The sequence below is a fragment of the Cherax quadricarinatus genome, chromosome 88 (genome assembly GCF_038502225.1).
Source record: "Cherax quadricarinatus isolate ZL_2023a chromosome 88, ASM3850222v1, whole genome shotgun sequence".
Lineage (NCBI taxonomy): Eukaryota > Metazoa > Arthropoda > Malacostraca > Decapoda > Parastacidae > Cherax > Cherax quadricarinatus.
Genome location: NC_091379.1, coordinates 8491996 through 8516625, shown reverse-complemented (window position 1 = coordinate 8516625; position 24630 = coordinate 8491996). Strand labels below are relative to the sequence as shown.

The window sequence follows — 24630 nt, the reverse complement described above, 5'->3', positions numbered from 1 at the left end:
ATTAAACCACGTCTCAGTTAAGGCAAATACATCAATGTTACCTACACTAGCAACTAATCTCAACTCGTCCATCTTATTCCTAGCACTACGGCAATTAGCATAATAAACATTGAAAGACTCTCCTTTCTCTTTACCCTTCCTGCTCATTTCTATTTTTCTACTAAACCTATTACTGTCCTTATCACCCAAGGTCCCTGGCTTTTCAATATCTATCTCGTTCTTATTATTACTAGTTCCCCTAGAACTCGTAATATTACTACACTGGGACTTCACTGTTTTCCTGCCAAAACCCATACCACTAACTATTCCTAGTTTAAAGTCCTAACTGCTCCCTCCACTGCAGTTGCCAGTGCTCCCACCCTACACCTAGATAAGTGAACCCCATCCCTAGCATACATGTCATTTCTTCCATAGAAGAGGTCCCAGTTGTCAATGAATGTTACCGCATTTTCCTTACAGTATTTGTCCAGCCAGCAATTGACACCATTTGCCCTGGACAACCATTCATTTCCAACTCCCCTCCTTGGCAAAATACCACATATGAGAGGGTTCCCACCCTTACTTCTAATTATTTCTATTGCTGACCTAGATTTGTATATCAGGCGGTTTCATTTATATTCACTGTATCACTAATATATATCTTCACTGTGTACGTCCTAACGTGTATCATTAATATATATCTTCACTGTGTACGTCCTAACGTGTATCATTGATATATATCTTCACTGTGTACGTCCTAACGTGTATCATTGATATATATCTTCACTGTGTACGTCCTAACGTGTATCATTGATATATATCTTCACTGTGTACGTCCTAACGTGTATCATTGATATATATCTTCACTGTGTACGTCCTAACGTGTATCATTGATATATATCTTCACTGTGTACGTCCTAACGTGTATCATTGATATATATCTTCACTGTGTACGTCCTAACGTGTATCATTGATATATATCTTCATGTGTACGTCCTAACGTGTATCATTGATATATATCTTCACTGTGTACGTCCTAACGTGTATCATTGATATATATCTTCACTGTGTACGTCCTAACGTGTATCATTGATATATATCTTCACTGTGTACGTCCTAACGTGTATCATTGATATATATCTTCACTGTGTACGTCCTAACGTGTATCATTGATATATATCTTCACTGTGTATGTCCTAACGTGTATCATTGATATATATCTTCACTGTGTACGTCCTAACGTGTATCATTGATATATATCTTCACTGTGTACGTCCTAACGTGTATCATTGATATATATCTTCACTGTGTACGTCCTAACGTGTATCATTGATATATATCTTCACTGTGTATGTCCTAACGTGTATCATTGATATATATCTTCACTGTGAAACTGATGGGTGTTATACCCCTTTCAACAATAATTTTCTTAATGACATTATACATACACACATATCTGAAAATGCACCGAAGTGGTTGGGCCACTTACCTTTATTATCCCACCTCAGCTCCCCCACCCACCCTTTTTCCATATTTCTATCCTTACCCATCCTTCTTCCTTTCCCATCTTACGAAAGCTGTAGGCGTAAGTTAAGCTTCTGGTCACTTAATGATCCACTCAGTGTATCCTCTAGTTACTTGATGACCCACTCAGTGTATCTTCTAGTCACCTGATGACCCACTCAGTGTATCTTCTGGTAATCTAATGACCCACTTGGTGTAGCCTCTGGTCATTTGATCGAGAGCTTCCACTGGCTTATCTGTTCACCTCATAAAACCCTTTCTTGATCACATCATATGTGACGATATGTTAGATGGTTAAAGGGGTTTAAAGCCAATCATCATCACGTAACCTTTTCACCACAAGAATAATTTAATCCTTAAAATAAGGATTAAAGTAAGATATTAGTGTATATGCTCAGAGAGAAATGCACATCGATGTACAGTATATATTCTGTGATGGAAGGTGCTAAATAGGATATTAAAACAATAGATCACCATACAGCAATATCCAAAGGTTAATTTAACAATTTAAAGTTATTCGATACAACTCTTTACTGAAGAGTTTTTACTTTACACTGCATAATAACAATGTACTTTATTATTTTTTTATGACTATAACTTCACGACAAACAAAAGATAAATATACATATGGCTTTACAGCAAAGTTTTTGCATTTTTAAGTCGCTTGCAGATATCTAAACAAAGGCGTGAGTGACGCCTTATACGTCTTTGGCACGATAAGAAAAATGAAGAAGTAAACACGACACGAAAACTTGTGGTTCAATGATAGTGTTCGGAACATAAACAAATGGCCATGACAGACAAAAAGATAATAGTAATGGTCCATAGTACCGGCAAGTTGATGAATAAGACACATGTGTAACACCTGGGTATCTGGATTCTTGAAGACGTTTCACTAAATTGTGGCATATCAATTCGAGCCAGAGGTATTCTAAGGTGTTGAAACAGGATACAGTAGAAGTTGAAATAGTCAGTCCCTCAGCCTTGATGATGGTGTTCGCCACCGTAGGCTTGATGAATCTGAAGCGTAGCCATTAAGATTGTCGCTGCACCTCCTCTCTCCTATATAAACGACCATCTTCCTACCTTTGCTTCAGATTCATCAAGACTAGTGGTAAATACCTTCATCCTGGCTGGGGGACTGATTACCTCGTCTTCTACTGTGACCAGTTTCAACACCTTCAAACACCATATAGCCAAATGATGAAGCCACTGGTTGGCGAAACGTTTTGACAATAAAGGTACCCAGGTGTTGCATGTGTCTCATTCATCACATGGCTATGGTTTTGAGACCTGGGAATGGCAATATGCATAGAAAAGTCTCCGTACACCTGCTGACCCTGTCCATCCAGGAGTAAATAGGTACTTAAGTTTTAATAAACTGTTGTAGATAATATCTTGGGAAGGGTGGAACGTACTGTACAAGCAAATCTTATACCTGCTGCCCCTGTTCATCTAGCAGTAAATAGGTACTTGAGTGTTAGAAAACTTGTGGGTAGTATCTTGGGCAGAATGGAGCTTACCGTATAAGTAAATATTATACCTGTTGCCTCTGTTCACCTATCAGTAAGAGTTAACAGACTGTTGTTAGGTCGTATGCTGGAGGAAGCTTGTGGTTACTTAACAGAGGCCTTCCGCTGGTGTATACATTCACTCCGTATAGAAATCATATAGAATATAAGACAGCAGGTATAGCTTACAAACTTCTACTTACATTTAATAAATGCATCATTTTTCCCTTTGTTTCAAAACAGTTCGGTATTATTTGCTTTCCAGTTTAGGTCTGATTTAAGACCGAGCCACGGGTGGGGGGGGGGGATGTACATTGTGCTTAGAGTATTCAGTTTTAGTCATCACCAGACTACTGAGAGGATAAAAATTTCCTGTCGGCTCATAGTTCACTTTTTCAGCTGTACATTGGTTAAGTGAGATTCAGAGACGCCCGTGTGAATCTGTATAATTTGACTGACACATATTAACCCCTAAATATCTAATCAGATTAATATTAATCCGAGACAGTTGTCATGTAATGATTCATTATGTTTTCTTGTATTCCTTCAAAGTTATAATGGAAAAAAAATGTAATTTAATTGATCTGATTTGTAAATTGCCCAAAGATTTGTAAGTTAACTCACCCAAATTTAATCATATGAAACATTTTAAAAACCTCTAATTCAAAATTGTAATAAATATGTTTGATCTTTAAAAAGGTATATTATTAGTACACACTGATTCAGAATGGTTTCCGACAGGGTTTAAAAAATATCTAAGAAAATTAGATTGAGGAAACATTAAGAATTACACTGTAAAATTTCTTACGTTAATTCCTCGGTCCAGTATTAGTTGAGCATATAACTCTTGTAACAATATTTTAATTCAAGACAATAATCTCGCTTAGCAGTGAACTCCCAAATTCAAAATCATGTTCTTTTTTCAAAATGTACAAGCGACAAGGTTATTATGTAAGTACCTGGGGAATGGTTGTAGCTCCAGTCTTCTGTAGGTACCAGAGAAGGAACTAGGAAGTAGGTAGGGTTAGTACGTAGGTATTGTTACACACAAAAGAAGAAAAGACTGACTGACTTCGAGAGCCACTAGTCACCCAACACAGTAACACTGCCAAATGTCGCTTGAAGTAGCGGCGGACTGCCAACTGGAAACTTGAACCAATTTTACAGTAAATTACTCTCAGTTATCTCTATCTGTCTTGCACTTTTTCATCTCTTTAAATGTTGATGTATTTAGATAAGATTGTTACAGTGTAATAGAAAGTATTACTGCTTGATGCACTATGTACCATAGAGCCTCTGTTTATTCAGCCACATGACAAAGCATAATTTTTTATCTTATCGCTTCATATTCCTCACCGGATTCTTTGCGTCATCTCAGTGCTTTCAGGTACTAAAAACGCAAAGAAATATGAAGATAAATGAAGGGACAACATGAAATAAAAAATAAAATATCCAGAAATATAAAATGATAATTATGTCCTTGCAGATTAGATAATCTCAGTTGACGGCTTGAAAAAATATCTTTAAAACCCAGCATGATTATTTTTTTGCAAAATTATTTATTACATCTTTGAATTTACAGGCTCAAACCTGTTAACGTAATTCGTCCTATCTCGTGAAGCCTAGCCTGTAAAAGGCATACTGCCACCCATTTCCAATAGGATACGTTCCATAACAGTTAGCTAATTCTCATCAGGTACTTATTTACTGATAGGTGTACAAGGGGAGCAGGTGTAAATATACATGCTCAAGTCTCCACCAGTTACGGCTCCTTCAAGTGTGATACTAGGGGGATTTATTATTGAACTCTTAGCCGTCCAATTTTCCCTACGCCTCTAGCATCAACCATATTCATTTTAAACCTGAGCTAAAAAAAATCCACACAAATTGTAATCCTGGAGAGAGTGAAGAAGTCAAAATAATGTGACTGCCCCAATGCGCGTGGATTCTGTGTCCTCTTATTAGGAGCATACTAAAAGCATATAGAATTTTTTCTTATTAGAATCATACTAAAAGGATATAGGATTTTTTCTTTTTAGAAGCATACCCAAAGTATTTAAATAAAATTTTTTCTCCTATTATAAGACTAGAAGCATTTGAATATGCTGAAATTCACTCGTTCGTTTTCGTCCCCTGCCAACAAATAAAAAACAAGAGATTATTTTATAGGCATAAGAGAGGGCTAGCGATCTGATAGCTGTGTATATAATCACCTGATGTGGGTTACCATGTGATGACCTGCTCAATGAGTCATTAAAAACTTGTTAAATGTCATTTGAATCTTCATAAAATCTGTGACATTAAAGTGTGTCCTTGATTTACTCTTATGTGGGGGAGCTCTTAAAGCTGTTGTGGGTTATCCTTCGAGGGATGTGCCTTGGTGACGTGCAAGGGCTCGTAATCCAAGGAAATGGAGCCACTCCTACTTCGGATCAAAATTAATTGCCTCCCATTTCCCAGGCGTTGTAACCCCTGTGGGCATGAGCTTCCCTATGAATATTATATCTCATAGATGGGGAAATTTCAGACATCGCAGTAAATTAACACAGGTCACCAGCGAGTCGTCGAAGACTGCGCTGGCGAATATATAACAACCACAGATCATATAAATAATTAAGACACGTGTCAGGAGGTCCTTGTCCTGATTAATAACGAATAAAATAACTACAGGATATGTACACCATGAGTAATGTCTCACTGGATATGTTGAGAGATTAATCCCTACTTTAGGGATTAAAGTGTTCTTGACTGATATTGAATAGGTTACATGTAACCTTAATAGCCCTCACATAGTCGATAGGCTTTAAATTACATTAACAAGACTGGGCTGAAGAATAGTAACTAACCGACATGCCTGACAGTTTCTGCGCGAGTCCACAGTGATTGCACAGTGGTGGTCGATGTAGCACACGAAGCTTGAGAAAATGTTGCTGACCACGGCTCTCCTGAAGAAAGCCTTACACGAATCACAAGCCAAGCCTCCGAAGTGCATCGAGCGAGCCTCGTCGCCACACACGCCACACACCTGCAACGAAATACAAGGAGTCTTATTTTAGGAGGTAATTATAATTACGCAAGCCCCCCCCCCCCACACACACATACTACACCTACAAGCTAATGTAAGGAATTCATTGTTTTAGAACAAAACAATGATCCTACAGGGTCTCACACACCCTCAAGGAATTACTTGTTATAAGACAAAATTAGTCACACAGGTTCCCGCACATATACATTTGAAAGGAAATACAAGAAGTATTTGCTTTTGAACAAAATACAATCACGCAGGTCCCCATACACACCACACTTTCAAAGAAATTAAAAAAATGTCTTGTTAGGTAAAAGGACAAAAGTGCAACTAATGTGACATTTTATTGTGGCAACGTTTCGCTCTCCAGGAGCTTTGTCAAAGTTGCTGGTAATTCTACCAACATTAGTACAAATAATTTCTTGTTTTGGGACGAAAATATAATCACAGATAGAGGATGTTGAGAAAAACAGAAAATAAAATGTTGAATATATATTCCAAACGTAAATGGAAAAAAAATAATGTTTAATGCAGATAGCATAAAATTATTAACAAAATTAAACTATAATAGGAACGAAAGCTAAATTAAATACAAAATATTTAGAAAAAATCAATGAGAAAGAGGAAAGAGATCTATCACATAGTCTTTAGGACCACACTAGGAAAAAAAATAGTGAAGCAACATTAGTGTTCTTACGAGATTCGATATAAAGAAAAAAATATACTCTAGTATGTTATAGAGCTAAAATTCTTGCAACCTATAACACGTATATATAAGACTTTTAACTTCCGTCGTATACCGTAGCTTCTTACGGATGAGGGGTGGGGTTCCTTGATGGTGGTAAAGGACTTCATCGAATGAGTTGGAGGTATCCTCCACTTCCTCAGATCAAACATGGCTGTCTCCCATTTCCCAAGCACTGAATGAATCTTAAGGTTTAATTAAGCACTTCCCCATGAATATAATAATAGTTACCTTTCTCTTTAGTCGAAGTTCCTCTTCCATTTCCTCTCGCGTTGGCGAGTAGCAGTCTGTGGAAGTTGTAGGTGGTAGGAGAGGCTTTGTGATGGGCGCCATTGGAATGCGTTGAGAGAGCGGTGAAGTGGAGGGGGTGGTGCGTTTTGATGGTGGTGAGGCTGATGGAGAAGTGGAGTATGTAGGCGTGGAGGTGAAGTGTGTTGATGATAGTGGGAGGAGCGGGGGCGGGGAGACTCTCCGAGCGGGAGGGGTGGTGTTACAGCGTTTTGGTGATGAAGAGTGTCGTGGGGGGGATGATTTCGCCGCCCCACTGTGCACCGGAGGCGTAGCGCGAAGCGGCATTGGCATCCGTAGCAGCGGCGGCAGTGTCTTCAGTACAACGGCAGGCCTACTCGCTGCTGATGCCGGAGCTTTCCGCTTCATCTTCCGAACTCTCGTTTCCATTTTTTTCGTCTTTGAGTCATCGTCGCCTCCCGATGGTGACCCTTCCTTAATGACCTCTTTCCCAGCGCCGGAAGTGACCAGTACTGAGACAGTGTCCCTTTCGGCGTTTCGCCTCGACCGGTGCTTTTCATCTACCTCGTCCTCGCCAATCAGCATCCGGTGAGCCTGAGAAAAGAGGTCTTCATGGTGGCAAAACTGGGTCCAGCTTGAAGCCCCGCTAGACTGCTCCGTCGGAGATTCATCTTCGACGTCAGACATTACGATGCTGTAAGGATTCGATGACGCCAGTGGTGGCGTCAGAATTCAGCGTTCTTCAAGGACTGTGATGTCAGGACTTAGCGACGTCAGCGCTTGGAAACACCAGAAAGAGGACTGACGTAGGGTGCTGGAGCCTGGACTGGGTGACATCAGAACTTTGTGACGTCACGTATCGTAGCCATAACAGAGCCACCTTCATGACTTAAGAACACTGAAATGGGCAAATGAAAAAAAGGTCAAAAGGGCGACTAATACATAAATCAGAAAAATACAAATGGATCACATCGAGACACTTCTAGTTTCACAAAAGAAAAACCTCAGCAATTTTATTCTTGTACTACAAGTTCTCAATAAAAGTTGAGTACCATCTCCCCCTCTTATCATTTTCTCTTCATTGGTTTTCGGTAACGAGGTGTGCAGTGGAGACCTCGGCCACATGATCATAGTTCTAATGAGCGGGCCATCACAGTGTCAGGAAAAATTAAACTTTCTCCTGATAAAGCACTACCATCACAATATATTCACCGAGCGATGTATATCTATATAGATACACCGAGAGTTCTCCTTAATGCCTATCTTATTGGAGATAAAGTGTTCTTGACTGCTGTTGAACAGATGTAATGCATCTTAAATGATCCTCGTGCAGTCGATGAGCAAATAACTACTAACCAACTTAGACACATCATATCACTATAATGATGTAGGTATAAAATGCCGACAAGTTTATGAATAAGATACGTGTACAACACTTGGCATCTTTATTGTCGGAAACGTTTCGCCTACACATCAGGCAGTCGAAGAGGCCTAGAGTGTAATACCTTTGACATTTTTTTTCAGAAACGTTTCGCCTGGACATCACGCAGTCAAAGAAGCCTAGTGTGTAACACCTTTGAGATTTATTTTCAGAAACGTTTCGCCTGGACATCAGGCAGTCAAAGAAGCCTAGTGTGTAACACCTTTGAGATTTATTTTCAGAAACGTTTCGCCTGGACATCAGGCAGTCAAAGAAGCCTAGTGTGTAACACCTTTGAGATTTATTTTCACAAACCACGCTTCCAAAAATAAAAACGCCAGTGTTGTACATTTGTCTTGTTCATCAACCACATGGTATACACATATATATGGTATACTTCTCGCCTGTCTCACAGGAGTGGGGTATGACCCATATTCGTGCCCTGACCAGCTTAGATGCTGCTCAGGTGCTCCTCATCCAAGAAAGTGCAGCTACCCTCCTTTTAAGATCAAACCTAATCACCGCCCAAGGCGCTGTATGAATAGTAATAATAATAATAATAAATGCTCAAGGACTGGGTCGCGGGGGCATTGACCCTCGGAACGACCTACAGGTAGTAGTAGTGGTAGTAGTAATAATAATAATAATAATAATAATAATAATAATAATAATAATAATAATAATAATGATTATTTTCATGGGTAGGTGATATAAGCATCAACAACATTCACCACTGCAATATCAAACATGATAATCTTTCTAACATCAGTCACGTCAGTACCCTCATTAACTAGTGTAACCGGTTCACAAACCTCGGCCACAGCACTATTATTATTATTATTATTATTATTATTTGTATTATTATTAGTTGTATTATTATTATTAGTTGTATTATTAATATTATTATTATTATTGTTATTAGGTTAGGTTAGGTAAGGTTCGTCAGGAAACAGGACAAATGTTTCTTGACGCGGGTCTTAGTCAGATGATGACCCGCCTTTGGAGCTTTTGGTCATCTGACCGAGGCCTTCCGCTGGCTTACCGGTCCACCCCTTTAAAAATTATGGTCATTTATAACCATTGTTTTTTTTTTATTATTGTTATTGTTATTGTTGTTGCTGCTGTTATTAATGGGGAAACGCAAAATTCGTAGGGTCACACAGCGCCTAGGGAATGGGAGTGGGGGAATAGGTTTTAATCCGAGGAACGAGACAGATGCTTCAATTCCTTTACATTTAATAAAGGCGTAACCGCCGACAGGTATTATAAAAAAGACACTTAATGCAGTGAAATCTTTATTGTAAGTAGTGCGTAATAAAGCCCACTCGTGGGTGAAACTAAAAAATAAAGGCATCGTTGTATTGTCTTGTAGTCAGTTGTTTTGATCAAGAGATTCCACCCAGGACACAATGTGTTTAACAGCTAAGAAAAAACATTAGAAATAGAATAGTCATAACTCACTTCACTAAAACCCTGCCTGCACTTGGGAGAGAAACCTCATGACGGTCGCTTCGTTCTGCCCCAGACTATTGTCAAGACCACAAGAATTGTTAAAAATGGTATAAAATACCAACAAGATAAAGATTAAGACACACGTGCAGCAGATGGGCATTTTTATTGATGAAACGTTTCGCCTACACAGTATGCTTCTTCAGTCAAATACAAAAGAAGCAGTAGTAATGAAATAAGACGATGTAATCAGTCCATCAACCTTGGAGAAAAAAGTATTTGTAATCAGTCCATCAACCTTGGAGAAAAAAGTATTTGTAATCAGTCCATCAACCTTGGAGAAAAAAGTATTTGAAGTGATCAGTCCCTCAGCCTCAGTAATGCTACTTGGCAATTTGTTACAAAGAAGAGCCTGAGCTTGCTACCATCTGCAGCTCATAAGACTGCCATCCCCACGAGCCCTTTTAGGGCGGGGCAGATGGCAGACCAGAGGCCTAGCTTCTCCCTACGAGCCCCGTGAGGGCGGGGAATGTGGCTAGGCCTGGGGACAGTTGGTCCCAAAGATGAGGGGGTACTTGTACCTCCTCCCATGGGAGACTTAAGTCTCGAGACACTCCCCAGATAGGGAGCCAAGGCCGGGTCACCACTACTTGGAAAAGACCCGGGCCGGGAGAGTACCGGCGAATTAAAAAAAAAAAAAAAATTGTTACACTCATCCACAATTCTGTTGCCAAACCACTACTTCCCGAAATCCTTTCTGAATCTAGATTTGTCCAACTTGAATCCTTTCCTGCGAGTCCTGTCTTGGTGGGATATTTTTAACACGTTATTTATATATCCTTTATTGAACCAAGACGCACCGTCAAACACCCAACGAAGCTCGATATATAAAACAGCCTCGCAGTGAAAGTGATGTTCGGGGTGATTTGTACGTGTTCTGGTGCTGTGGAGCCACCGCCTTACCAGACGTGTCTATGTCGTTTTTTAATTATTATTTGCATATTTGTTAAACACGATTTAATGGACTCGAACCGTGGTAATGTTACATAGCTGGGCCAACGCTGTATCATTGCCTGCTAGCATCACGGGGGTCGAGTCACGGTCCATTCTTCTGTTTATTTACTGACAGTCGCTTTTTACGACTTATTTTGAGTTAATGGGTTTACCTTAGCTTAGGTTAAATAAACAAACCTATAAAACGTATACTTAACTACAAATAAGAAAATTACATTAGTAAGTTTACACGAAACATTACGAAGTTGACTTTGAAGATGACGTACGAAAATTAGTGTGGTCAAATAAGGAAAATTTACAATATGAAACTCTATGAGGATAGTTTACAGTATGGAACCGTGAGGATAGTTTACAACATTGAACTAGAGGATAGTTTGCAATATGAAACTGATGATAGTTTACAATATTTAACTGTGAGGAGAGTTTACAATATGGAACTGTGAGGATAATTTACAATATGAAACTGAGGATAGTTTACAATATGAAGCTGTGAGGATAGTTTACAATATTTAACTGTGAGGAGAGTTTACAATATGAAACTGAGGATAGTTTACAATATTTAACTGTGAGGAGAGTTTACAATATGGAACTGAGGATAGTTTACAATATTTAACTGTGAGGAGAGTTTACAATATGGAACTGAGGATAGTTTACAATATTTAACTGTGAGGAGAGTTTACAATATGGAACTGAGGATAGTTTACAATATTTAACTGTGAGGAGAGTTTACAATATGGAACTGTGAGGATAATTTACAATATGAAACTGAGGATAGTTTACAATATGAAGCTGTGAGGATAGTTTACAATATTTAACTGTGAGGATAGTTTACAGTATGAAACTGAGGATAATTTACGATATGAAACTGAGGATAGTTTACAATATGAAACTGTGAGGATAGTTTACAATATTTAACGGTGAGGAGAGTTTACAATATGGAACTGAGGATAGTTTACAATATGGAACTGAGGATAGTTTACAATAGGGAACTGTGAGGATAATTTACAATATGGAACTGAGAATAGTTTACAATATGGAACTCTGAGGATAATTTACAATATGGAACTCTAAGGATAGTCTACAATATGAAACTGAACATAGTTTACAATATGAAACTGAGGATAGTTTACAGTATGGAACTGAGGATAGTTTACAATATGGAACTCTAAGGATAGTCTACAATATGAAACTGAACATAGTTTACAATATGAAACTGAGGATAGTTTACAATATGGAACTCAGAATAGTCTACAATATGACACTGAGGATAGTTTACAATATGAAACTGAGGATAGTTTACAATATGAAACTGAGGATAGTTTACAATATGGAACTTTGAGGATAGTCTACTGTATGAAACAGGATAGTTTACAATATGGAACTCTGATGATAGTTTACAGTATTAAACTCTGAGGATAGTCTACATTTGAAACTCTCCCCACCACACTCCTGAAGCCTCGCCATTATCTAGGTCACAATTTATCAATAGTCACCCCACCTTTCTAAAGAGACAAAGGGACATTATACACTTTCTAACCATCGGGACTAAACACATCTTATTCTCGCACCAACTGATAAATGTTCACATTTTTAACGTCTCCTAATTTTTCTTCGGCCACTTCGTTTCCAGACGTTTCTATTTTTTTTTTAATTTGAAGTCAAATATACATTTATGATTTTTTTTAACCTGATCTAATTTAACAAAGTAACCTAACATAATCTAATCTAAACTACCATCACCACCACTAGCACTACTACTATTACTACTACAACCATCACCACTACTTTATTACTACTGCTGCTACCACTAATATTACTACTATTCCTTTACCAACTCCCTACAGTTTTGTTTTAGGCTTTCTCTACTTGTCTCGCCCAGCTGTGACTTAACAATGGTCCAGGACGGAGCAAAACGTCATTATAAGGGTCCTCTCCTAGGCTCGTTTTTCTTTTTAAGAAAAATAACCCGACTTAAATTAATTTAACCTTACAATAAAAGAAATACGATTTAGACTTCAATAAGAAACGTTTAAAAACTGAAGTTGAACGAAATTGAAGTTAATATTTTAAAAGAATGAGTTTAAATATTATGCTCATGTAGCATGGCAATATGTGCTCCACGGCGTTCCAGCCTCTACAACCAAAGCTGTTTCGTAATACTTCACAACTTCTGTATTTCATGTATCAGTACACCCGTGGGAGTCATTCAGTTCAGTGTTGGAGGCTCGTTCCTCCATCCGGAAATCTTGTCCTGGTCCCTTGGCCAGCCAGGATGCTGGTGATCACACAGCAATACAATTAATAGATTCTGTTAATGAAGAAGGAGCGAAATTCGTTGGAGGTCTTAGAACGTTTAATTTTAATTGATTGTGAAATATTCTCGTCATTTATAAGAGACGGATATATACACATAAGTATATTTATCATTATATATACACTGAATTGTTATTTTGATCCCTATTTTCATGATAAAAATATACTTGATGGTTGTTAACTAGGTCATACAGGATATACAAACCGAAAGTAGTATGTCATTGATGTCAACTAGGCTTGTATACATTGTACATGTACTTGTTATAAATAAAGTTTATTATTACAAAGGTGTATATATTTGTGTATATACATTAAGAATTTACCGTAATCCCTGTTTTTAGGCATTAAGGTATTTTTGACAAGTAGTGAACAGGTTATATGCAGCCTTAATAACCTTCGTTTAGTCGATAGGCTATAAACGCAAATATCTAATCGTAACTAGGTAACGTTCCTAGCAGTCAGTAGACTTTAAACGGAAACACCTAATCATTGAAATGTAGCCAGTGAGCATGCATGCCAAATTCCCATAGCTTCCACCAGAGGCCCGGGCTCTCGGTGGGCATTCCTGCCTACCTACCCCTGTCCCTCTCTCACTCTCAGCGGCCTTCACTCAGTCAACAAGGCCTACTCCTCTCTCCATCGCGGGCATGGCCCCCCCCTTGGGGCCATGGGTACAAGCACACTGCCTGTGTACCCAGATTTCGCAAATAAAGGAAGAAGCCTCCAAAGCCTTTATCGTTGAACCCCGCCTGCAACAACGTGACAATAACCCTTCGTAAACATAAGTACCGCAGTTTGAGTGGCGTGAAAAAACGGACTGCCTGCAGATTCAGCAGTCAGAATATTTCCCAGGAGCTGTATGACCTCCCTGTGAATATACAGTAAGACTTCCTACCACTGCATGCTGCTGCTGCTACTACTACTACTACTACTACTACTACTACTACTACTACTACTACTACTACTACTACTACTACTATTGCAACAACAACTACTACTGCATGCTGCTGCTGGTACGCTTACTGCAACTACAATGATAACAACTACTGCTAATGCTGCATGCTGCTGCTGCTACTCCTACTGCAACTACAACAACAACAACTACTACTACCACTACTGCTACTACTACTACTACTACTACTACTACTACTACTACTACTACTACTACTACTACTACTAACGCGACGGTCTGGAGTTTTGAGACTGACCGCGGGTTCAATCCCGCCCGTGGTATGGTTTACTACTACTACTACCACCACCACTATCACTACTACCCCTACTGCATGCTGCTGCTGCTACACCTACTGCAGCTACAATGACAACAACAACAACAATTAATACCATTACTACAACTGCAAATAATAACAATAATACTAATAGTAGTAGTAGCAGTAACATCAGCAGTAATAATGATAATAACAAATAACAACAGTAATATCAGTAACAATAATAATAATAATAATAATAATAATAATAATAATAATAATAATAACAACAACAGTAACATCAATAATATTAATAATAATAATAATTGTATATGCATACTTTACAAGATAATAGGGTAAACAAAGGGGGTAACAGTTAGATGGCAACTTCACCTCGTTATCAGCGACCACTATCAACACTAACAAGACTCGTAATCAACTCAGAATGGCAATCACGTGCTGTAGGTATGGTGAAACATGTGCAGCAAGCGTGTGTTGTTCTTATCTCGTGTGCGCAGTGCTTAAAATAATTTGTGAAATAATTGTTGAGCAGGTCGAACTGCGGACGCCATCTTTGATTGGTTATACGCTTCACGGGGCTTGCTTTCAGGCAGGTGAAGGGCTCGTGATCCGAGGTATTGGAGGTTCTGGGATCATGAATGGCTATGAGTAGTCATGAATGGTTTTTCAGTTCGTTGTGCGGTCCTTTTTAGACGTTTAGGAGATACTGATTTTCATCTAAAACATACAACGAATTTTAAACAATGTATAAAGCCTAATTTAGAAGATAGAAGATATAATCAAAAAGAAGCGCTAAGCCACAAGGGCTATACAGCAAAGCCTAATTTAAAAGTAATTATTTTTTTTACAGTGCTGTCTTTTTTATACACATGTTTCTCAGGCGCTGTATAATCCCTACGGATTTACCGCTACCCTATGAATACAATGAAAAATAATCCTATTTTTAAATGTTTCAATATATTTATTTATAATCTTGCGATAAAATTATTGCAAGTATAATTTGCAGCTGCTGTCCACATTTTTCTCGTTAATTCGTTTATTAGATTTTGCCCAGAGGGACGAATTTACTTGGCATTTCCACTTGGCACAAATAGTCGATCCGCCTTTGGCGATGTCAAGTCCATCCTCGGCTGTTGCAACGTTAAATTGTTTACTGCCTTTACAAATGACCATTATCTAATTGAAGCAAATCCTACACATTTCTTGTCAAATGATGCGACCAGTGGTTACAAGTTGTTTACATTGTTTTTCTCTCTCGGGGTTGCTTCGGAGTTTTTCTCTCTCGGGGTTGCTTCGGAAACCTGCCACATATGCGGGTACCTTATATGAATGCTGACCTTTAGGGATTCAAGTATTCGTGACTAGTAGTGAACAGTTTGCATGAGCCTTGATGCCCCTCATGTGGTTAATAAGCTTTAAGCCTCATTAATCAACGAATTCTAGCTACCACTGTCTCTACTCTCTTGTTTCCACGTTTCTTACCATGGTAAATATAGTGTGACTTGTCAGTGGTCCCAGTGGGACCGAAACGTCGCCATAAGCTTCTTTTTCCTATGTGCGAGAATTATCTATGTATTCTTCCAGTCACGATATTGTTCCCTTCTGTTCTTTAAAGAGGCAAGTTTCAGAACAGTTTCTGGGGGACATCGTTTCGGTCTGTTTAGACCGAAAGTGTCAATAAAATTTAATTATTATTATTACATTATGGGAAGTATTAAACTAGGGGTAATACAGCGCCCTGGGGGATGGGAGGCAATCAGGTTCGATTCATTAAAAGGGATGATTGGTTCGGTTCCTTGAATCAAGAGCCCCTTCTAGGTATCAAGACACCTTGAGGGGTGTCCCAACAGACGCTTGATCTGCAACGGGTTTTAGTTTCACTGTTGTCGGCAGTCCGCCATATGGAGCATTCTTACCGTCAAACTGCGTTTAATCTAATGCAACCAGTTTGTAATCATATAAAAAATTACTATTTCCTAATGTTCCTTTCAGTGAGCTCATTCTTTAGATTTTTTAATAATATTTTAATTGTAAATTGGTGCATTTTCTCAAAGTCTGTTTCTATTTCTGCAAATTCACTCGATCTCGGTAAAAAATGTTTACATCAGAAAGTTAATTGAGCAGAGGGTGGAGATCTGTTCAAGATCACACCATCCCTGGATGGCAAGACCACACCCATACTTGTTGTCAAGACCACACCGAACCTGGTCGACACTAAACTTGGTTGTTAAGATCACATCCGACCTGGTGTTCAAGATTACACCGGACCTGGTCAAGAGTATGTTTGCTCTGGTCGTCAAGACTTCTTCCGACCTGGTCATCAAGACTACACCAAATCTGGTAGCTAAGATTACACTAGACCTGTATACTGGACCTGGTCAAATTTACAGGTGTGTCATGAGAAATTGGGAATATGTCTCTTGGTACTGGTCTCGGTTACATGATGGCTCTCAATATAGCTGTTTGGTCATTTGGCCGAGGCCTTCCACAAACATACTTGTCCACTCTTCAAAAAAAAAAAAAATGAAATCTCGCACCACACGTGTGATGGTAACTAAAAGATGACTGATTGTTTGGGTTCTAAATCCCATCGACTATTCAAACGGCCATAAAGGCTGCTTGTCACCCATGTTCACCCAGTCAAAAACACTTGAATCCCTAAAATAGGGATTAAAGTGTCAAGAATACTTCCATCCCTAAAATAGGCATATATACACCGGCAGACATACGCCTCTCGGTGTGTATGCTGAAGAAGAACCGAAAGGCCCAAAGTTGCCTTGGGTTTAAGAGCTCAAGGAGAAAGTCAAGCACCTTAACAAAGTGATCCATTGTTGGAACAAGATCTGGCGAAGAGATTATCTCACTTCATTAGGAGAACATCACAGCGGTAGAAGGAAACTTCGCAACAGGAACACTATCGTCACCGGGAGATATAGTGACTGTGGCTTTTGTACAAGGTAATTATTTTGTATCCTGATGACAGTGCCATTGTGGGGCAGTGAAAGTATGATTTAAAGGTATAACTCTTCTTAAAACAATTCACATATTAGTTAGAAGTTTCTAGGGAAAACGTTAGTTAGCTGAAGAGGAAACTCTAAAAGAATAAATTTTATAGGAAAAACGTAATAAGAATCAATTGTACAAGGGGAAAAATTGCCAAGAATATATTTGCATGGAGACATTCACCAATGACAGATTTTACAGGGGTAAACACGATAAAAATAAATTTTGCAAGGGAAAACTCAGCAAGAATAAATTTTGAAAGAGGAAAATCACCACGAATAAATTTTCCAAGGAAAAACTCACCAAGGTTAATTTTTTTTAAAGGGAAAACCCTCCAAGGGGAGTTTCTTCCTATTAGCACTAGTAGAATAGATATAAATTCCATTCTGAATTCTGGCCAATATTGATGTGCCTCACTATAATTGAGTAATCTATATGCATGCTAACATTCGTTTTTATGGTTTCATATATAAATTCTTATTTTTTGCTAGTTGATATAATCTTTATGTACGTACGTACTTAATTTATAATGCTTCCAGCTGCCATTAAGACATGCAACTCATAAAATGCTGTATACTGACATAAGTAAGTCCAAGTCATATAATGTACAAAATAGTACCTGTGGAAAATTAAATTTACCTGGATGATACTCATAAGATACATACCAGTAAATGGTAACAAATGTAATTATTCTTTATCAAGGTTACAGAGACAAGTAGGAATTTTAGGACACTTAGGTCGCAAAAAATGTCCTCCGATACCTACGATAATCTGTCTCTCCACAAGTCACTCTGGACCTATATTAATTTCAAATGAAATATACATCACCAGGAATACTGGTAAAAACATTAATATAAATATGTGGACTATATTAAATTTAAAATGTGAATAGGTAGTAGGTTGGTAGACAGCAACCACCCAGGGAAGTACTACCGTCCTGCCAGATGACTGTGAAACAAAAACCTGTAACTGTTTTGCGTGATGGTAGGATTGCTGGTTTCTTTTTCTGTCTCATAAACACGCTAGATAACAGGGATATCTTGCTACTCCTACTTACACTTTGGTCACACTTCACAGACACGCACATGCATATATATATACATACATCTAGGTTTTTCTCCTTTTTCTAAATAGCTCTTGTTCTTCTTTATTTCTTCTATTGTCCATGGGGAAGTGAAAAAGAATCTTTCCTCCGTAAGCCATGCGTGTCGTATGAGGCGACTAAAATGCCGGGAGCAATGGGCTAGTAACCCCTTCTCCTGTAGACATTTACTAAAAAAGAGAAGAAGAAAAACTTTATAAAACTGGGATGCTTAAATGTGCGTGGATGTAGTGCGGATGACAAGAAACAGATGATTGCTGATGTTATGAATGAAAAGAAGTTGGATGTCCTGGCCCTAAGCGAAACAAAGCTGAAGGGGGTAGGAGAGTTTCAGTGGGGGGAAATAAATGGGATTAAATCTGGAGTATCTGAGAGAGTTAGAGCAAAGGAAGGGGTAGCAGTAATGTTAAATGATCAGTTATGGAAGGAGAAAAGAGAATATGAATGTGTAAATTCAAGAATTATGTGGATTAAAGTAAAGGTTGGATGCGAGAAGTGGGTCATAATAAGCGTGTATGCACCTGGAGAAGAGAGGAATGCAGAGGAGAGAGAGAGATTTTGGGAGATGTTAAGTGAATGTATAGGAGCCTTTGAACCAAGTGAGAGAGTAATTGTGGTAGGGGACCTGAATGCTAAAGTAGGAGAAACTTTTAGAGAGGGTGTGGTAGGTAAGTTTGGGGTGCCAGGTGTAAATGATAATGGGAGCCCTTTGATTGAACTTTGTATAGAAAGGGGTTTAGTTATAGGTAATACATATTTTAAGAAAAAGAGGATAAATAAGTATACAAGATATGATGTAGGGCGAAATGACAGTAGTTTGTTGGATTATGTATTGGTAGATAAAAGACTGTTGAGTAGACTTCAGGATGTACATGTTTATAGAGGGGCCACAGATATATCAGATCACTTTCTAGTTGTAGCTACACTGAGAGTAAAAGGTAGATGGGATACAAGGAGAATAGAAGCATCAGGGAAGAGAGAGGTGAAGGTTTATAAACTAAAAGAGGAGGCAGTTAGGGTAAGATATAAACAGCTATTGGAGGATAGATGGGCTAATGAGAGCATAGGCAATGGGGTCGAAGAGGTATGGGGTAGGTTTAAAAATGTAGTGTTAGAGTGTTCAGCAGAAGTTTGTGGTTACAGGAAAGTGGGTGCAGGAGGGAAGAGGAGCGATTGGTGGAATGATGATGTAAAGAGAGTAGTAAGGGAGAAAAAGTTAGCATATGAGAAGTTTTTACAAAGTAGAAGTGATGCAAGGAGGGAAGAGTATATGGAGAAAAAGAGAGAGGTTAAGAGAGTGGTGAAGCAATGTAAAAAGAGAGCAAATGAGAGAGTGGGTGAGATGTTATCAACAAATTTTGTTGAAAATAAGAAAAAGTTTTGGAGTGAGATTAACAAGTTAAGAAAGCCTAGAGAACAAATGGATTTGTCAGTTAAAAATAGGAGAGGAGAGTTATTAAATGGAGAGTTAGAGGTATTGGGAAGATGGAGGGAATATTTTGAGGAATTGTTAAATGTTGATGAAGATAGGGAAGCTGTGATTTCGTGTATAGGGCAAGGAGGAATAACATCTTGTAGGAGTGAGGAAGAGCCAGTTGTGAGTGTGGGGGAAGTTCGTGAGGCAGTAGGTAAAATGAAAGGGGGTAAGGCAGCCGGGATTGATGGGATAAAGATAGAAATGTTAAAAGCAGGTGGGGATATAGTTTTGGAGTGGTTGGTGCAATTATTTAATAAATGTATGGAAGAGGGTAAGGTACCTAGGGATTGGCAGAGAGCATGCATAGTTCCTTTGTATAAAGGCAAAGGGGATAAAAGAGAGTGCAAAAATTATAGGGGGATAAGTCTGTTGAGTATACCTGGTAAAGTGTATGGTAGAGTTATAATTGAAAGAATTAAGAGTAAGACGGAGAATAGGATAGCAGATGAACAAGGAGGCTTTAGGAAAGGTAGGGGGTGTGTGGACCAGGTGTTTACAGTGAAACATATAAGTGAACAGTATTTAGATAAGGCTAAAGAGGTCTTTGTGGCATTTATGGATTTGGAAAAGGCGTATGACAGGGTGGATAGGGGGGCAATGTGGCAGATGTTGCAAATGTATGGTGTAGGAGGTAGGTTACTGAAAGCAGTGAAGAGTTTTTACGAGGATAGTGAGGCTCAAGTTAGAGTATGTAGGAAAGAGGGAAATTTTTTCCCAGTAAAAGTAGGCCTTAGACAAGGATGTGTGATGTCACCGTGGTTGTTTAATATATTTATAGATGGGGTTGTAAGAGAAGTAAATGCGAGGGTCTTGGCAAGAGGCGTGGAGTTAAAAGATAAAGAATCACACACAAAGTGGGAGTTGTCACAGCTGCTCTTTGCTGATGACACTGTGCTCTTGGGAGATTCTGAAGAGAAGTTGCAGAGATTGGTGGATGAATTTGGTAGGGTGTGCAAAAGAAGAAAATTAAAGGTGAATACAGGAAAGAGTAAGGTTATGAGGATAACAAAAAGATTAGGTGATGAAAGATTGGATATCAGATTGGAGGGAGAGAGTATGGAGGAGGTGAACGTATTCAGATATTTGGGAGTGGACGTGTCAGCGGATGGGTCTATGAAAGATGAGGTGAATCATAGAATTGATGAGGGAAAAAGAGTGAGTGGTGCACTTAGGAGTCTGTGGAGACAAAGAACTTTGTCCTTGGAGGCAAAGAGGGGAATGTATGAGAGTATAGTTTTACCAACGCTCTTATATGGGTGTGAAGCGTGGGTGATGAATGTTGCAGCGAGGAGAAGGCTGGAGGCAGTGGAGATGTCATGTCTGAGGGCAATGTGTGGTGTGAATATAATGCAGAGAATTCGTAGTTTGGAAGTTAGGAGGAGGTACGGGATTACCAAAACTGTTGTCCAGAGGGGTGAGGAAGGGTTGTTGAGGTGGTTCGGACATGTAGAGAGAATGGAGCGAAACAGAATGACTTCAAGAGTGTATCAGTCTGTAGTGGAAGGAAGGCGGGGTAGGGGTCGGCCTAGGAAAGGTTGGAGGGAGGGGGTAAAGGAGGTTTTGTGTGCGAGGGGCTTGGACTTCCAGCAGGCATGCATGAGCGTGTTTGATAGGAGTGAATGGAGACAAATGGTTTTTAATACTTGACGTGCTGTTGGAGTGTGAGCAAAGTAACATTTATGAAGGGATTCATGGAAACCGGCAGGCCGGACTTGAGTCCTGGAGATGGGAAGTACAGTGCCTGCACTCTGAAGGAGGGGTGTTAATGTTGCAGTTTAAAAACTGTAGTGTAAAGCACCCTTCTGGCAAGACAGTGATGGAGTGAATGATGGTGAAAGTTTTTCTTTTTCGGGCCACCCTGCCTTGGTGGGAATCGGCCAGTGTGATAATAAAATAAATAAAAAATATACATTGAAGGAGAATTTATAATAATAAGACTCACCAATTAGTCTGGAGATTACAGTGTGTTATACTCAAAATTCCCCCTGCCTAAATTATGAAGAAAATACTGGCCAGAATTTTAACATAAATAGACAACTTAGCTGGGGTTCCAAAGCTGTCCTTTCCATCTGCTTAATCCTCACGTTATGCAGGACTGCAAATCCAACAATTTCGGTTCCTATTTGGGAAGTTTCAACCACAATTTAACTTCCAGAGCGACGAAATTTATGCACATTTCACTAGCGTGCCTTTACCCCATTCCAAACAATGGGGTCTCTCCCCCAGCGACGCTCACCCATCGCTGGTTCTTTATTTATTTACAAATTAATTTTTATTGCCTACAATATATGTCATCAATTTACATACAAAATACACTGTATTTTTGGAAAATATACACTATTTTCTACAGTACCTATAATGTCAGCTAATGTCATTAATGTAAAAGATAGCGCTCATAAACTCACTAGACAAACAAATTATTTCCAGTAATCATTTTCAGTGATACTCCCTTGTAATCTTAAGTTAGGCTTAGTCATGCCCGAAATGCTCTGCATAATTATGGGCTTTCAACACAATCTAAAGTGTCACCCATTTCTGTATAAACAATGTATCATATTGCAATAAACTTGTATGATCCAACTTGAACAGCGTAGTGGTAAAAAACGCATACATTAAAAGGAGACCTTAATTAATACTACGTTTCACCTAATGCAGGTGAAATGTCGCATTCATACAGGTCTTCTCTTGCTGTCTTGTCTTTTTACCATTTTTAGGCGGCTAGGACATGCCTCGACAACTTTTAAAGTCTGTGCTTGAGGATGCCAACGCTCTCAGGGAATATGGGATGTCAGTGATCCGTGACCCAAAGACCTAGAATTGTAGCGAACAAAATAGAAATTTATCCATTATTAAAGCTAAAAAAATGCTTTGCCTGTAGCTATCGACCCTTCTTCAGAGCATAACTACATTTAATTAAACCCTAGTGGGTTTAGCGCTTGGTTTTGATTATAGTAATAATAATCTTAAACCACTACCCGAGTTCAGAGCTTATATATATATACCTGCGACTGGTTTCGAGGGTCCTTCCATCCCCACATCCCGGCCTGAAGGTTTCCTGTCATCTGCCTAGCCACCCAGGCTGTTGCTAGCATTGACCTGCAGACCCACATAGCCATCACACTGGATGGTCAGGCACATGTAGAAGATAGTCGAGTTGTACCAAGGAAAGTTCTACGTGGAAGTGTGTATCTCTGCCTGCATATATAAAGAGTTTATTAACTGCTTTAGGGATTACAGTGTTCTCAATGTTTTTATACAGATTAATAGTAGATTTGAATGGTCTTCCCCCTCAAGGAAAGTTCCTTGATGCTGGTGAGGGGCTCTTGATCTAGGGAATTAGATCTGTGATCCGGTTTCCTGAATTGAGCCTGAATACCTTCCATCCCACCACACATGCGCTGTGTAAACCTACGGATTTAGTGCTCCCCATGATTATAATAATTAATGGCCCACGTTGACTCACTAGGCGTTATACTTAAATATTTTTTGAAGTGGCAGTATGCTAAAAAAAAAAAAGACCTTTTTTTTTTTTATCTCTGGCAGATTCGTACACGGAACACGGCAAAAAAGAAAGATGGTTCCTATTGCCTAAAGAAAATATTTACACAAAATATTTCCTAAATAAGAAATAAAATATCGTTAATTCAAATTTTAGTGGTTTTTTTTCTGTAAATTTGCGTGCAGTAAAATCAAGATGTCAGTAGAGATGACACAAACTATTTTATGGGAATACAAAGGTGAATAAGTCGTGAGAGTGACATGCAAATATATTGCAATGCGCAACTCACCCCACTGACGTCAGGGAGGCAGTCGTCCTCATGGTTGAGTGGGATGTTGGGGTTAAAGGTGAAATTATACACTAATTTTCAAAGGTTGCTAAAGTTTTTATGATCATTTTATGAGGAGCTTTATGCCTGTAAGTCACCTCTTACAAGCTGTTGGAATATTAAAGAAGATTATTAAGAATACGGTTTTAATAGTGTAAGTTAAAAATTAAAAATTAGTTGCTAATATAGTATGCGATCACACTAGACGTTTTATGGAATGCTTCTGTCCGCCACTGTTAAATTTCCGTTATAATTTTAACCGTACAAAGATTACACAGTTACTGTGTACCCTAATTGATTGAGTTTAAAACCTATCGACTACACGATAGTCTTAAATTAAGTCTGCATAACACCTGTTCACCACTAGTCAAGAATACTTTAGTCCCTAAAAAAAAAAAAAGATTAAAATAAACTCAGCGTATATACACTGAGAAACATGCATCCCTCGGTGTGTGTATATATAAAATACAAACCACGACTGTGGGAGAGAACATATGTACCTTACTGAATGCTACCCGACTGTAAAAGTATTTATTTCATTAAACTGCAGTCGAAAGTAACACTTTTCGGCACATAAAAGCCGTTTTAGGGTATCTATCTGAGATTCTGGGAGGCTTGTAAAGGGACTAAATCTTTTAAGAGGTGCATCGTGCGGCAGGCAGTGTTCTCGTACCTGGTAACCTTAATTATGTTGGTGGATGCCGAGTCAGGTTTGCGTCTTACACAGCAAGAACATGACTTGCTGCTTCTTGGTGAGGCTTTTAAA

General features: G+C 38.8%; 1 protein-coding gene across 1 annotated transcript in view; it reads right to left on the bottom strand.

Moving 5' to 3' along the window:
* LOC128698494 (uncharacterized) overlaps nucleotides 1-24630 on the bottom strand; it is a 72503-nt gene that overhangs the window by 5874 nt on the left and 41999 nt on the right. The window contains exons 2-3 of the mRNA XM_053790719.2: nucleotides 7016-7931; nucleotides 5861-6039 (exon numbers count right to left, since the gene is read on the bottom strand). Of these exons, the coding sequence (XP_053646694.1) occupies nucleotides 5861-6039; nucleotides 7016-7720 (884 nt within the window). The 5' untranslated portion in view covers nucleotides 7721-7931. The remainder of the gene's footprint in view (nucleotides 1-5860; nucleotides 6040-7015; nucleotides 7932-24630) is intronic.